General features: G+C 38.1%; 1 protein-coding gene across 1 annotated transcript; it reads left to right on the top strand.

Annotated features, from left to right (window-relative positions):
- Nucleotides 1-370: 370 nt before the first annotated feature.
- Nucleotides 371-11,441, top strand: LOC104271096 (inactive dipeptidyl peptidase 10-like; the record flags this gene model as incomplete). The annotated part of the gene is made up of 7 exons (XM_009865677.1): nt 371-565; nt 2,046-2,100; nt 6,093-6,192; nt 6,920-6,978; nt 7,067-7,139; nt 8,770-8,843; nt 10,336-11,441. Coding segments are annotated over 7 exons (694 nt in total), but the record flags the coding sequence as incomplete, so codon positions are not given.
- Nucleotides 11,442-15,354: the final 3,913 nt, after the last annotated feature.

Raw genomic sequence — 15,354 nt, 5'->3', positions numbered from 1 at the left:
GACTTAACAAATTCTGTATGAGCCTTCTCAGACCCGAGCTAGCTGTTAGTGACTATATTTTGGGTTCACTTTATTAGCCTATAAGCAGCATGACATGCTTTAGTTTTCTGTTTCTTTCTGTAATGTATATTCACATATTGGCACACTGCAACATGGTGGTTATAGAGTTAGAGAAATTCTTTTCCTTACTACTCCTGCAGGGATACCAGCACTAGCTAATGTGATGGTATTGATGGAAGTGACAACAATTCAACAGGATTGTGTAACCCACTGAACTCTGCCATCTAGGTTAAATAAAATATCAGAGAACGGCAAAGTGCATCACATTGTCAATAGTCTTCGTTTGTGTCTGGTGTGTTGGTATTTGCAGTGATGAAGCTCCAGGCAGCCAGTTGGTTACAGATAAGTTTCACATTGACTGGGACTCAGTGCTTGTCAACTCTGATAATGTCATCGTAGCTCGATTTGATGGCAGAGGGAGTGGATTTCAAGGCCTCAAGATTCTACAGGAGGTCCACCGATGCTTAGGATCAGTGGAAGTGAAGGACCAAATAGCAGCCGTAGAGTACGTATGTGCAAACTTTGCTTATTTTTTACCCTAGTTCCACCTTGATGAATGAGTATTTTTAACTGAGACTGCCCAGAATTTGTTCTTTACATAGTGAATACTGTTAATGTTTATTTTCAATGCAGTTGCAAATTTTGTAACAATAATATTTTCATTACAAACATCAAATAAAAGCTCAAAGAGGTGTTTGCTTTCTGTGTTGGTGCTTCTCTTTGATAAAGCTCTCCTTCTGTGAGCAATCTAAATATGCCATCTGAGCTAGTTTGTATTTGTCTGTATTCCTTAGGAAAGTTTCTTGCAGTGCACATGATAATGGTTAACTGTATTTGTTTTACCGTATTTTACGTCTATGCAATAGGATACTGCTCTCATTTCTTCCACAGAATTCTGGAGTAATTGTACAAAGCAAATGGAGTTAAAACAGTGTAAATGAGAGCAAAATTTGCACAAATGCCTGTGAAATCTTATTTATCATTCTTAGACTGACACAAACCCACAAGCAGCAGAGAAGAGTCATTTCCAGATTGATAACTGCAGAGTAATCAAACATGGCTTCGACAACACTCTTTACTCAGGTGCACATGTGAAAATAGCTAATATAAAGGTCTGGATAGACTTTATTTCTAGGGATTCTCAAGGAAATACAGATTTTAAGCCAGATATTTTATTTTTCCTTCTTTTGAAAGAGGTTGATACTTCAACTATTGCATGATGAGGCAACGATCTCTGACATGGCCATCAGAAGCAGGCCCTACGCTCTGCTCTGAGAGCTGAGCTCTTTGCTCAAATACTAAGATATTTTAGGCTAAATTGCATCTGGCCTCTTTCTGGGTGCACTGCCTGAGGAGAAAAGGAGAGTGCCCTTGGCTGAGAGGAGATACTTTTGTCTCCTCAAAGCAGTTGGATTTCTCCCTCAAGTTATTCTACCTTTTCTGCATAAAATTCACCATTGCCTTGATGAGAGAATTAACTGTTTGGGTAATGATGTCGATTCAAGAAGTTGCATTGTTCTTACCTTCCTTTAGCTGTGGAAAAACTAGGCACCTGGTCAAAGCCGGTCATTTAAGTTCTAGTCAGAGGAAAATCCTGGAATTTCTGGAGATTGATTGTCCGTAGACTGAGGGTGGTTTCCAACATAGGTGGGAAAGAACAGCTGTGTGAGAACGTCTTTCTTCCCTCCTTTAACTGAAGAGCAGATGAAAATGGACAATTTAGACAAATGTTCAAATTCAGATAACTGAAGTTATCTGATAACTTCTGATAAAATGAGCCCAACACCAACTGTTTGCCATATAGAGAATTAGAAAACAGATCATATTTCCCAGTACAATAATTTTATTGGTGTAATTTTTTTTTCTACTTGATCTGCATGTGTGGCAATTCCTTGCTGTACGAATAATTTTATGTACATCCTAGATTCAATAATTCACTATTTTACTTTACCAAAGTTAAAAAAACCAAACTTTTTCTCTTTCAGGTCGCTACTGAAACAGCCCTTCATTGATCCTAAGAGACTGAGTATATTTGGAAAGGTAATGTGCGAAAATAGCAGGATGTATCATCATGTTTCTTTATGAAGATGTTATCAGTTTATAAAGACATATATTTATTTTCCTAAGAGAATTTCAGTTATTAAAAGAGGAGGAAAACCTCCCATAATTTAGTTGTGTTCTGTATATATTTCTCAGAATAAATATTTGAGATAATCAGATCAGTTTTATGCTATTCCTATATTTGTGTTTCAGAATCTGCAGGAGAAAGTATTTGTTGAAAAACATCCGCTTTCTTTACAAATGTTTAATACAGGCTTAGGTTTTATGAAAGCTTGCTTCTTCACGCTTTAACGTTTGGGCTGCAGTTAAATTGACAACATCCTTCTGAGACAACTTTTATATCTGAATGTTTTACTGACCCTTGACTTTAGCTGAGTAACCGCCCTATGATACTGTCAACAAATTCCTTTTTGCACCATCTAGAAATCTCGCCTTTGCTATTTTGCCAGCTGGCTTGTCTGCCACTGAAGCATTGCCCCTAATACGAGATAGAACAAGGCAAGGGCATAACCTTCAGTAACAAACTAAATACCATTTTACCAATGTCTATTAAAAAACAACAATTAGAAACACCACATAATTGCTGCTTCTTCTATGAGCCAGCATGTGCAACCTTATTTTTTAAAAAGTGCTTTCTTAAAGATGAATGTGCCTGTGACCTGAAAGCAACAACAAACCATGATCGAGAATGTGGACCAAGCCCCCAGTGATCAGCTGGAAGAGCAGCCTGCGTTCCACTCTGAAACCCCTTCGGTCCCATCCCCACTCAGCTACTGACTTGCTACACGAGCTCAGGCAAAGCATCTAACCTGCTGCCTCCATCTGATGGAATCAGAGATGAGGATGTTGGTATTAACCTCCTGCATTTTAAGAACTGATTAACATTTATGACTGTCATTAATATTCTGCGTGAACATCACCTTCCTCAAAGATTTGAGCTCCTGCCACACTGGTTGAGCTGAAGAGATTTCAGTAGCTTCAAACCCAGGATCTGGTTCATAGGGCCCAGCCAGAGATTTTTCAGCTGAGGATGTATAAGCAGGGCTGATTCCATCCACCAGATGATTGTGGTGCACATTTCTATCCAGGTTTTAGTGCCTCTTACCAATGGTTGGAGTCCACAGGCATAGAAGTAACCACATTTCTCCATATCTTCTTCCCACCAATAATTAAAAATGAAATCACGCAGCACCCTGAATGTGCTTGTTTCTGACTCCGGAAATTCTTTTGATTGCCACTTGAAAGTTCCCACTTGTTTTCTGTAGGAGATTCAGCAGTATGTTGGTTCCTAACAGTGACATGATGAGGTAGTTATGTTAGAGCATATGTGTAAACGTGGGTTTATGTATCTGCCAAAAGCAATCCCCAACATATTTTTTCTTTATGAAATATTATTGGTGATGATGTTCCTGTGTTTGTTTTCTGAATGAAAGACCGAGGAATTAAAATTAGAAATGTGGGAAAGCAAAGAGCAAAACCTGGGAAATTGGATAAGCTTCAATGTTGCTTTGAATTAAGGGAAATTTACTCTTTCCAAGTTAACTTCACAGACTTGTTTCCTACTGTCAAATGAAAAATTCATAAAATTTAAAGTCATTTGTAGAATTATGGAAAACAAAATCCGGTTAACAGCTTCCTAGGGTTAATTGTATTTTCCTTCAATCTACTTATTTTAGAGTCAATTAAAATCTTCTTTAAAAGTAATTTCATTTTTATATGTACAATGATGTGAGAGGAAAAATCTTTTTTTTTTAATTTGTATGCATTAAATTAGGCTTACTGATGGAAATAGATTATGTTCTTTGCTTCAGAATAAGATAACTTTGGAATTGCTTAATGCTGATCTCGTAAAGCTGGACTTATGCACACTGTCAGCAAGCACTTTGAGAGGTTTTAGAGCTGCACAGAAATAAAATTTGTGTTGCAATCAGTAATGTAAATTAGTCTCAAAAGTACCGAGACTGTCCAGAAGGGCACAGGGTAGACAATATATTCATGGAAGTAGAAAGAGAGCTTGAAAATAAGTTGCAACTTGGTGGCCAAACAGCAAAATACGGCAATTAGGTTGTAACTACAGAAATCCAGCTGATGAGTGAGGCACCAGATATCCTTGCATAAGGTCATATGAACTGTTTTCTTCATTGTAAAGTGCCACTAAAAATGTGATCTCACTGTGTAATGGTTTTGTCCTGGAAAGCCTGGCTGGAAGCTAGGGCACAAGCACAAAGGAAAGAATTCCCAGGAGAACTAAACCAAGCTCTTAATGAATACATGGCATACATAATAAATAACATGGCAATAGCTATCGCAGGATTAAAGTTGTGCTGTGGAGCTACTGGGAAAGACACAAACAGAATATTAACCAAAAGCAAAAGTAGAGAAGCCAGAGGCAGAGGAAAGTTGCTACTCTCTTAAACTATTTGAATTATACAAGTTACCAGTGCCCACTCAGAATTTTTTTCCTAAGTGAATTCTACTTCTGCACATGGACAATTATGGGCAGATTTTGGTCTCCTGGGCAGGACTTTCTATGAGAAAGGGATAACTCAGCTCCTCATGGTCCCTTGAAAATCCAGTACTTATTCTGTATTTTCTTTAGTATGTCCGTTTGCATTTACTATAGGCTGATTCCAAAGAATACTCCTCTTTGCTTATTTTTCTTAACTAAATTAAAGATTTGTCAAACATTCCCATTCTTCCACAGAAATCCTATATTCATTAAATATTTAGACATGAAGAATGGGAGCAGGCACGATTCAAAAAAAGTCTATGAGAAAACTCTGTGAGCATTTGACACACAATATTCTATTTTGGGGTTGGTTGCTGTTTTACATTTTCCTTCTCCCTGTCAGGGGGTAATTTCAGTTTCCTGAAGTGTGTTGAGCCAAATGCAGAACAACAAACAAAAAATTACCTGTAAAAATCAATTTTCCAGCACTGATGAAGGGAAACCAAAGGTGGCAAATAGAGAAATCTGAAGAGCCCATAATATATGAGAAAATCATTAATCCTAGCCTCCACAATTCAGAATTTCATTTTTTTTTCTAGGTCTAGATTGATTATAGGTGTACAGATATGGATTGCTGGTGTCATTACAAGGAAATCTGTCCTCTCAAGTTGAAGCATTCACGTTTTCATGCAAAGCAAAACTTTCATGACTCTCTTTTTGTGTCAGCCCTTCCCAGGGAAGTGTATTATAGACTTTGCAGTGGAGATGACAGAGAGACGTGCCATAAGGGCAGATAAATGTGGTGAGGCAGAGACAGACATCCTCAGCTTCTGTCCCATCTTTTCCAGCATCTTCATGCCATATGGGCTCCTTCCTCCGTAACAAAGTGGCATGATGGATGCTCTTCTGCTCAGAAATAACGGCGAGCAATGTGGCTACGTACAGCTTTTATTTCTGCAAAAGAGTGCATTATCTGTACCTCTCTGTGGGATGTTTGACAATGCTGTAGCTGAAACCTCTTTATTAGCAACAGGATTCAATCTGTGAAGGTTCAGGTGTCAAGGGGAGGGTGTACAGCAATCCGTTCAGAGGTTTCCCCCATTCTTTTACTCCCTAAGCAAAATGCTCAGTGCATCTTGGTAATTAGCAAACATCTACATTAAATATATTAAAACCTGAGTCCAAATCTTCCTGTCTGTGTTACCAGAAACCTCACTTCTTGGGTTTTGTTTTGTTTTTTTCTAAAAATTTAAAATCTTTTACTAACTATAGGCTAGTCTGCCACAATAGAATTATGGAGTTTAATCTGAAATATACTCGTTATTACTTCTGTAATTTAAAGATTATGACAAGCTGAAGTGAGATCTTTATTCACTCTTAACTGTAGGTTTACGTTTCCTTTAAGGACAAATCTTGCAGATATAAACACTGTAAAATGATACCATCAGGCAATGGTCTTTAGTTTTATCCTTGCTAGAAGGAAATGAATCAGTGAAAATCTCAATACAATTTCTGTTGTTAGGGATATGGTGGCTACATTGCATCAATGATCCTGAAATCCAGTGAACGGCTCTTCAAGTGTGGAGCTGTGGTGGCACCGATTACAGATATGAAGTATTATGGTGAGTATTTCCTGCACTCGTGATAGTCTGTTCAAAATATCTTTTATTCATGGAGATACTATTTGTCTTAACTGAGGGCAGATAATGTAACAGTATCAACTAGATTTCATTTCACTGCCTCGTTCTCTTCTTTAAATGAAAGAGCAGCTGACACTGGGTCAATTTAGCAAAACACACAACCGATTCAGTATTATTAACACCACTGATTTTTGCAAACAAGTTGAGTTTCCCATTCCCCGCTGAAATTTGGTCAGGTACCCTGTTTTCTAAGAATCCTTTCAGTATATCAGCCTGAATCAAGTCTCGGGGCAGTAATGAATCTTTTAAGGTTAGTAGTGAATTACTTTATGATCTCAACCATGTTGGAATTCAGTCACAGTGTATTTGGTTCTGTATGTGAAGTTTTGGGCACAGGCTACGGGCTGTGGACTCTTCTATACAGGAAATCAGACTAGGTTACTTCAACAGTCTGTTAATCTTTTCTCTGGTTTTGGTTTGTTTTTTTTCCTCTGCCTGCTTTTTGTTTTTATTTTTGTTTGTGTTTTGTGGGGCTTTTTTTCCTTTTAAAACCACTTGAAAATGGTTTAAAATGGTACGTTTAAATGGTATATTCTCTTTGTTGACTTCATGTCTTAAATAGCTTCTCCTGACTCTATATCAGAAGTGATGAGATTTAAAATAGAAGTGAATTTGAATAATTCACAAGTTTTTATTTTCACTTTCACAGCATCAGCTTTTTCAGAAAGATACCTCGGTATTCCGTCAAAAGAGGAAAATACCTATCAGGCAAGTTAGCATAAACAAGTAACTTAAAATGACCATTTTACTCTTAAAATGCAATTCGCTTACACCTTTGTGTGTGTCTGTTTACTAGGCATCCAGCGTATTACACAATCTTCATGGCTTAAAAGAAGCAAATTTGCTAATAATTCATGGGACAGCTGATGGTAAGTATTAACAGATGCAATTACTTGTGAAGTCAGAGGTTGTAATAGCTATTCAACAACTGATTAGGCACACACCTAGCAAGTACTTTTTTAGTTTCATTATCCCTCTGGGAGGATTTTTTATTTTATTTCAGTTGTCACTTCTAACTCTAAACTGATGATGCTTTTATTTGGTGAGTATTTGTACCTTTTAGGCACCTTATGTTCTAATTTGTTTAAATCTTGAGGACACTGGCTTGCTAGTGACAGGTATTATATGAATTATTAGTAGAAGAACATACATTTTTAATGTACATGTATTTTAAATTCATAGAGTTTCTGCAATTGAAGAAAGAATTACCAGTACAGCTGGTGAAGTACAGCAGCAAATGGAAAGTTAAACTTTTCAGCTAATTAATTACAAGGTAGCGCCAAAGTGTCTGAAGCTTAAGCTATAGGGAACCTTTTAATAGCGCCAATACTTTTAGCAGCAGTTTAAGACAGAGAATGAATAAAACCCAGGAAGTTCTAGCACTTTAAATGGAATTATAAGATGTGTCAATCAAGAGATAATTTGTAATTACAGATTTAAATTTAACTGCAGTATATTTTTTCTGAACTTTCTTAACTGGTGTAGGTCTAAAGAACAAGCTTTGATGCAGACGCAAATTACAGTGCTGCAGCAAGCTTCTCCGTACAGATTCACATCCATACTTCTTTCCCTGGCATTTTCCTAGTGAAAGTGGGATAGTACAAGGTTTGCTACTGCTCAGTCTAGTGAGATAAGTACCTGGCACCAACAGGGGCTGAGGTGAGAGTGCCCGTGTGCACAGCTGGCACAGTGAGGATGGAACCTGCCAGCCTGTCACCTCGGCATAACTTGTCAAACCCGTGCTGTGGATCTCAAGTGCAATCAGAGGAGTGAAAACACTGCCCAGAGAAGATATACTAGGTGACTGAACAGGCATGAGCATCTCAGGCTTGGCTGATTGTAAAAGGCAGCGGCAATTTCTACCCCTCTGAACTTGGCGCTAGAGGGAATTGGGACTCTGACAGGTATCTGAGTAATACAGTGTGTTCAAGACTAGGACTCTGATTGCTTGCTGCCCTTGCTTAATACCATGTCTAGCAACGCTGCCCAGCCTACTTGCGGCCTGAGCTCTTCAGGGTTAGGACATGGTAATAAAGTTGCCTGTTTCTACCACACAACGATTACGGTGCTGATATGTTGCAGAAAGTCCATTACGTGAAGAAGCGTGGGCTGTAATAACCCCATGCAAGCAGTAGAAAATCCAATATACTTTCCTTTAATGCAATTATAAACTGTCATGATGTTCAAACAGAATGGCTTTACACACCTGTAAACTATCACAGTGTGTGTAAATCAAGGGTAGAGAGAGGAGTCCTCATGGAGTGCCCGGAGATTCTGTGATTCTGTGAAAGCATGCCTTCCTTGGGGTTTCCAGCTCCTTCTCCAAAACCTCTGCTGTTATACTCAGCATCACTGTTACTGGTGGGGCTGTGAGCTTCTGACCAGCTTCAGATCAAGCAATTACAGAGGCTGGCAATGTTTTCAGTCAAAGCTGTTTAACAGATAATTATTTATTAGCATAGCTTTTTCTAATAATATCCGAATGTTCTTGTCTTGCAGCTAAAGTCCACTTCCAGCATTCAGCAGAACTAATCAAACATCTAATAAAAGCTGGAGTTAATTACACTATGCAGGTATGTGCAGCTGTGGCATTCCCTGTAAACATAGTTCAGCATTTAACCTCTTATTGCTGTTTCTTCATGGAGAAAGACTCTCCCTACCACAACACCCTGGTATTACCTGTTTGCAGTGAGACCTCTGTTTAATCCCATTTCCCTTCGTGTTATTGTGGATGCCAAGAACCGTATCTTCTTGTCATTAGTATGGGCTCTTTCTCCTCTCTCTCATCTTTTTTTTCCCACCTGTTTACCCTATTACACTCTACAAAGTGCTTTAGAGTCCATATGCATTCTTTGTAATACAGAGATATAATAATCTCTTTAGACCTAAAAATGTATTTAGTCACATGGAACCAATTTCCCCTTATTTTCAACATTTAACTTTATTAAAAGGCAGCTAAAAGGCAAGAGTGCGTCCTCTCTCTCTAGCTGTAGGGAGGATGAGGGTGCTGTGGGAAAAGACTGGGGAGAGCAGGACAAGCCATGCTGCTGATGTACAGACTTGCAAGGGACCCACCCCAGAGTATGTGGGTGTTGCTGGCTGATGGTCCTGAGCTCATAAAACCTTCTTGAATATCTTAGATGATGTGCTTTTGGGTCAGTGCTCCAAATATTTCTGATGTTACACATTGCACCCCTCGACCTTACTGAACCTTAGGTGAACCTGTAGATTCTGCTGAAGCGTGTGAGCTCATGTCAGGGAGGAGGAGATAACAAGGGGGTTAGCATCACTTGTGAAGGGAAAAGGACTTGGCGTGTGAAATATGAGCGGGGTAGGATCTGTTCTAGCTATCCCCGCAATCTCATCTGAGGTGAGGTGAAGGTCTGTTGAGAGAGGAAGAAGCAGGAATTTTTTCCCCATTGACCCGCTCTCTTGCGACCTTGTGATAACCTGAGTTTGAGGAAGCAGCTGAAGCTTTTTGGCTCAGGTCACCACAAGTCTCTTGTCCTAAACCCTGTGGCCTGGATTTCTTCATTCAGCCTGTAAATGTTTGTTCAGCCCCACTTGGGAGAAGTTTCTAGTGGAATTTAAATTAAGAGATACAAATGCCTACATCCACCCAGGAGAAAGATGGCCTTTAGATAAGATAGGAAGATAGTTAAAAATATGAATAAAAAGGTTTTTTTGCTGAATGCTTAGAAACTGAGGTATTGAGAGGTCCCTAAAAGCATGAGGTAATTAATCCTGCTTGATGTTAATGGGATTTGGATGCCTAGACACTATTGAAAATGCCAGCTAAGTAAACTGCTGTAAGCACAATGTCTGAGAATATAAATTTTTTCACTTCTGCAGATCCCACTACAGTGGTTGTTTTATGTAAGTTCAAAATCCAAGAGAATGAGTTTTACTTTGAGTTTTATTAGCTTTCCTTTATGCCATAAAACTAATGTTGTCATCCTGTTGTCATCTAAAGCACTGTGAAGATCAGAGAAAGAAAATTAGAGCCCTAAATATTTGAAAAGCCTTTAAAAAACTATTTACTTTTTTTCTTTTCTCCTCTGCTAGATTTACCCGGATGAAGGTCATAACATTGCTTCTGAGAAAAGCAAATATCACCTTTACAGCACAATCCTTGGGTTTTTTAGTGCTTGTTTAAAGGAGGAGACACCAATTTTACCACAGGAACCTGAAGAGGATGAATAAGGAAGCCTATTTGTGTAGTACTGAAGGGGACTTACTTCGCAGCTCAATAAAACCTTAAATAAAAGTGACTGTAAGATTGCAGATTCTGCAGAAGCTCAAGGGCAGCTAAAGGATATCACAGTGGAACAGCACATTTACAGACAATGAGCTAATAAACTGGAATTCGACTACAAAGTCCAAACATATTACCAAGGGACAAAACCTTTACCTTTGCGGAAGGTCAACAGTTGGTTACAGTTTCCTGGAAGAACTTAGTTTTGCATAAGTGTAGGGTTAGTGCATGTTTGTTATGTTAAGCCTCACTGTTGGTTCTGTAAGTGGTTGCTCGTTTTTTAATTTAAATGCACATCTTTATTCATCTTTGCATAATGCACAATCTATCATAAGTATTATGGCCACTAATATTTTAAAAGGTGAGCTGCAATCTAACACTTTACTGTAATGTTACAATAAGTGCAATTCTCTCACTGTCTATTACACATAAGAAACCACAGAGATAATAAAGGGCACGATATTTTCTCTAGTTTCTGCTCAAAGGGGATATATTGTCTAGTGCATCATATAACATGGATATTGAAAATGATTTTTTTCCCCAATTTCAGCATTTACTATTATTACTGTACCTACTAGTAACCAATAAGGGAGTTTTTTGGTAGTGTACTCTTGGTCTTTATGTAGATACCCAGGAATCCCTAAGCAGAAAATCCTCCTGAGCTTGAAGGGGTTTTTTTTTCACAACCTAATTAACAGCTGTATTTAAAAAAAGATCTGCAATCGAAATCTTTCCTCAGTCCAAAATGTATCTATTGTTTCCTTAAAAGATGTTTGAGTTGTGTTTCGGTATTGTTTATAGTAGTTAATAGTTTGCTAGTTACACTCTAATTTTAGAATACGCTGCTTTGTCACATGTAAATTAGATACATAAATATTAAATTATAGTTTCAGATAAAGAAAATTTATTAACAATGTATAATGCCACTGGGTAATAACTTTACTCCTCAAATGAAGACATATTTTGTATAGTCCATCTCCCTTTTCTTCCCTCTGGTCTCAGATGTAATTCTAATGTTCAGTGAGGTGGCCATGTAGCTGGAACACACCATTAGTTTTTATTCCAGGGCTGCTCATTAAGTCTCTTGCAAGAGGATTTAGCTTCAACAGCATCACAAAGAAATTAAATGTTTTTCATTCAAAGCAAAGGAAGCTCCTGACAAGTTAAATTTTATTATGTATTCAGAGGGCAAGCCCCTCATACATCCATTTATGTGCCAGGGTGAATTACAGCAATAGAAATTGAGATTAAGAAATAAACAAGGCAGCCAGTTTGGGGTTGCAGAATATTAGCTCTGATTACTGAATTCAAGTATGATGTTGACTTAATTTGAGATATCTTCCTGAAGGTATGTGCTAACTCTATACAGATGCTGTGCCACTTACATGAGAGTAGTGGAGGTTTTGTTTCTTGCTGGATATATTCCAAATCTTTTCCTACCCAATTAAGGTTTCATTTCTTGAAAGATTAAAAACAAAGTAATTTTTTGAAGATAACTCTACTATTTAAGATGCAAAGTTCTGCATATGTTATGAAAAATGAGAGTTGTTTTTAATGCAATCAAAAATCACCTGAAGCTTTTTACTCATTACTTTCTTTTGAAATATTTTCTTTCGCAGTTAGTGATTTTTTTACGATGCAAATAATTGATTTGTCTGAAAGGTGTGGTTTTATGGAACACTGGAAAGTCTCTGTCTTTTAATGTTTAGTATTTATCTGGTTTTATTAGCAATGTTTAACTATTTTTCAATTAGTTTAATACAATTTTAATGTGCAATGATACCTTGTTTGGGTCCCAGTGTCGCCACAAAGTATGGCTTTGCTTCGTAGTATTTATAGTACATATGGAGTACATATGTATAGTATAGGTACGGTATATATGTATGGAGGCTACTATGTGCACTACAATAAGACCATACAAACCAACAAAAAAAGTAAGAGAAGAATTCAAACAAGGTATGCAAATCCTGTTTTCTATAGAGGAGAGACATTTTAAAGCGTTCTGTTGGCTGGGACTTGAGATTGTGATTTTATAAATTACACCCATTACTTAATAAAAGCTCACCTGACAATACTGATGCTTTTCCTAACCCAACACGGTAAATAAGGTCCTAATCCAGTTGAATTCAGTGACACATTTTCCCAGATTTGAGCCAAATGCACACAGAGAAACCAAAAGTTATGTGCAGATGCTGAACACAGGCTCGGCAGGTGGGGGCTCTGTGAAAGGGCTGCGACTCTTGTCAACGTGCACTGGCTGTTTCACTGTGAGACAGCCACGATGTGCTCATAATTACTACTTTTCACATGCATAGCCTTTAGTTACCTCCACGAGAAGACGAATGAGGCTTGTGTCTCAACAATAGGATTATGCACGTGCTCAGGAAATACGTTACCCCAGGTCTCTGGGACCTACAGCCTATGTCTCCTCCTTTCTCCATAGCACTCTGCTTCAGGCCCCCATTCCCTACTCTTTCTGCCCCAGCATCTCGCATCCAGTTTTGATTGATTTTCCTGAAAGTGAAGGTGGCATGAGGACATGGCTTCCGTAAGAATCCCTTTTACCAGGACTGGTATTTTTTAAGAGAGTATTATCTGAGTTTTGGGTTATCTGTATGGACATGTGGTACGCTTTTAATGTTTTTAATACTTGTCATGCTGTCCTACAAATACAGGTATTTTTGTATAAATGTGTACACAAGGGTGGGCATCAGACCCAGATTAATTGGTTTTACTGGAATTTTTATGTATGAGTTAAATTCAGATATTGCAAAAGTATTTGCATATGCAGCCTCTGATTCTATTTAGGCTAAAGAATGTGGTTCAAGGGGTATCTCTACTCTTGCTAATCTGTTCAAATACTTCTTCCACTTACAGCACAAATAGATATTGTTATCTATCAGATTCTACATACGTATCCAATAGCAATCACTCATTAATTAGTCTGTGTGATCTGTAGTACTGATCAAGAATTAGTACACACTGCATAGAAATGGCATGAAAAGTGTAGGTTTTTTGTAGCTTATCCGTTGTTAAGCATTGTGATGACACTTTAGGTCTGAAAAATTACTGTTTGATTCAGCTGTCCTTAAAATATGACACTAGACTAGACCTATTAATTTATGGAAAGCTAGGGAATCAGCATATCCATTTAGTGCTTGCTAGAGCTTATCTCTACCTTCTTGATTTCCTCTCTCCTTTTTCTGCTATTAGGACTTGTAAAATCTATGAAACCTGTAGGTCATATTGAAATTTCAATTATATTACAAAATCAGGAGTAACTGCATGTTAATTGGAGCATTTTTTTCCAGATTACTGAGTACAAAGAAAGGCTGATTATTTTTAAATTCTTTTTTTTCAATCTTTCCACAGCACAGACAGAATTATTTATGACCTGGTTTGATCAACGTCTGCTATGATTTGCCATAACCAGCTGTGTATTGTTCCTATGTTTTTGGCTTATGTAGATCTACTCATATCTGAAAATGAAGGTGATTGCCTCTGTTCTCTCAGCTCTGGCACTTATTTTGAGTATGGAGTCAGTTAGGTTCATTTAGTTGAGAAATTGTGCCTTTTAAGACAGAAGAGCTTGTATTTGATCTGAAGCCAAAGATTCTCCATTGAAACTTGGGAGTGTTGAATGTTGGCTCCTTTAATAAAATGCAGAGGATACGAGATGTGCCCTAGTGTCCCTTCTTGCAGGTTTATTAGATGTTACTGAAGAAACTGAAGCAAGAGGAAGGCTGCCCAAAGAGACTGAATACCAGTTTCTTTTGCACAGCCTCAGAACACATGGGCAAGGTGCAGTGGTCCTAGCATTTTAAATTTACTTCAGGTAACTCCTGCTGTCAAGCTGGCTGCCTCTGGGGAAGGAAGAACCCCGCTGGTATTGATTACTGGTGCATCTGCTGTAAAATATCTTTCAGTACCGTTAAGATCCCTTCTCTTTTTCCTTTGAACAATTTCAAGAGTGCTTCAGAGAAAGGGGAGCTTGTAGGATGTGGCTAAGGAGAGTCACAACTTCCAAGGTGCCTGGAGCTTTGAAAAGGAAAGAAAGAATTTAGTTAAACTTCTGTCTGTTGCATTCCATACATGAAAGTCGAGGAGCCTTGCTTCAAGGAGGTAGGTAGATGACAAGTGTTGGTGATTCAGTTGCCAGGGAAGTTACACAATAGGCTTCCTACAAACCTAGTATCCAAATGGGAAGTGGTAAATAAAATGTCTGTTTTCCAATGCCTGGAAATTACAGTAATGTTAGAGTAAGTTAATCAGGTATTTGGATAGAATTAAGTAAATTAAACCACCTGAATGTATGCAGTCCAAAGCTTCCATTCAGCTTGGGACTAGACCTCTTGCCTGTATAATTAATTTAGAAATCCAGTATCCTACCTTTATATATGTCTAGCTCAACAACAACAAAAATAGATTTAATAGTGGCTGTACCCCATGAGGACATGAATCATATGTACAATTGTTTATAATTATACTATCCCATAAAGTGCTAACAACCCATTTTTACATTTCCTGAACAAAGAAGGAAAAAAAAAAACCACAGAGGGAATGTAATTGGTGGGAGGATACTCAGGAAATATTTCTCTGAGGAAAGTGATTAGAAAAATGTTTTCTGCTAAAATGTATTTTGTGTCATAAGTGAGCTCAGAGCACAAATGTCGGGGGTGTTTCTAAGAGGATTTAGATGTTGAGGTACAGCGGTTGCAGGGAGCAGGTACCTGACCAGGCAGGTGGCTCCGTCCTCCACCCAGGGCAGAGCCTTTGCAGCTCTCCATGAAGGAGGCTGGTAGTCCGTGAGTTCAGGCAGTTAGTCCCTT

Source organism: Apaloderma vittatum, unplaced genomic scaffold (assembly GCF_000703405.1).
Source record: "Apaloderma vittatum isolate BGI_N311 unplaced genomic scaffold, ASM70340v1 scaffold8380, whole genome shotgun sequence".
Lineage (NCBI taxonomy): Eukaryota > Metazoa > Chordata > Aves > Trogoniformes > Trogonidae > Apaloderma > Apaloderma vittatum.
The sequence above is the reverse complement of the archived record's forward strand: the minus strand, read 5'-3'. Positions and strand labels throughout refer to the sequence as shown.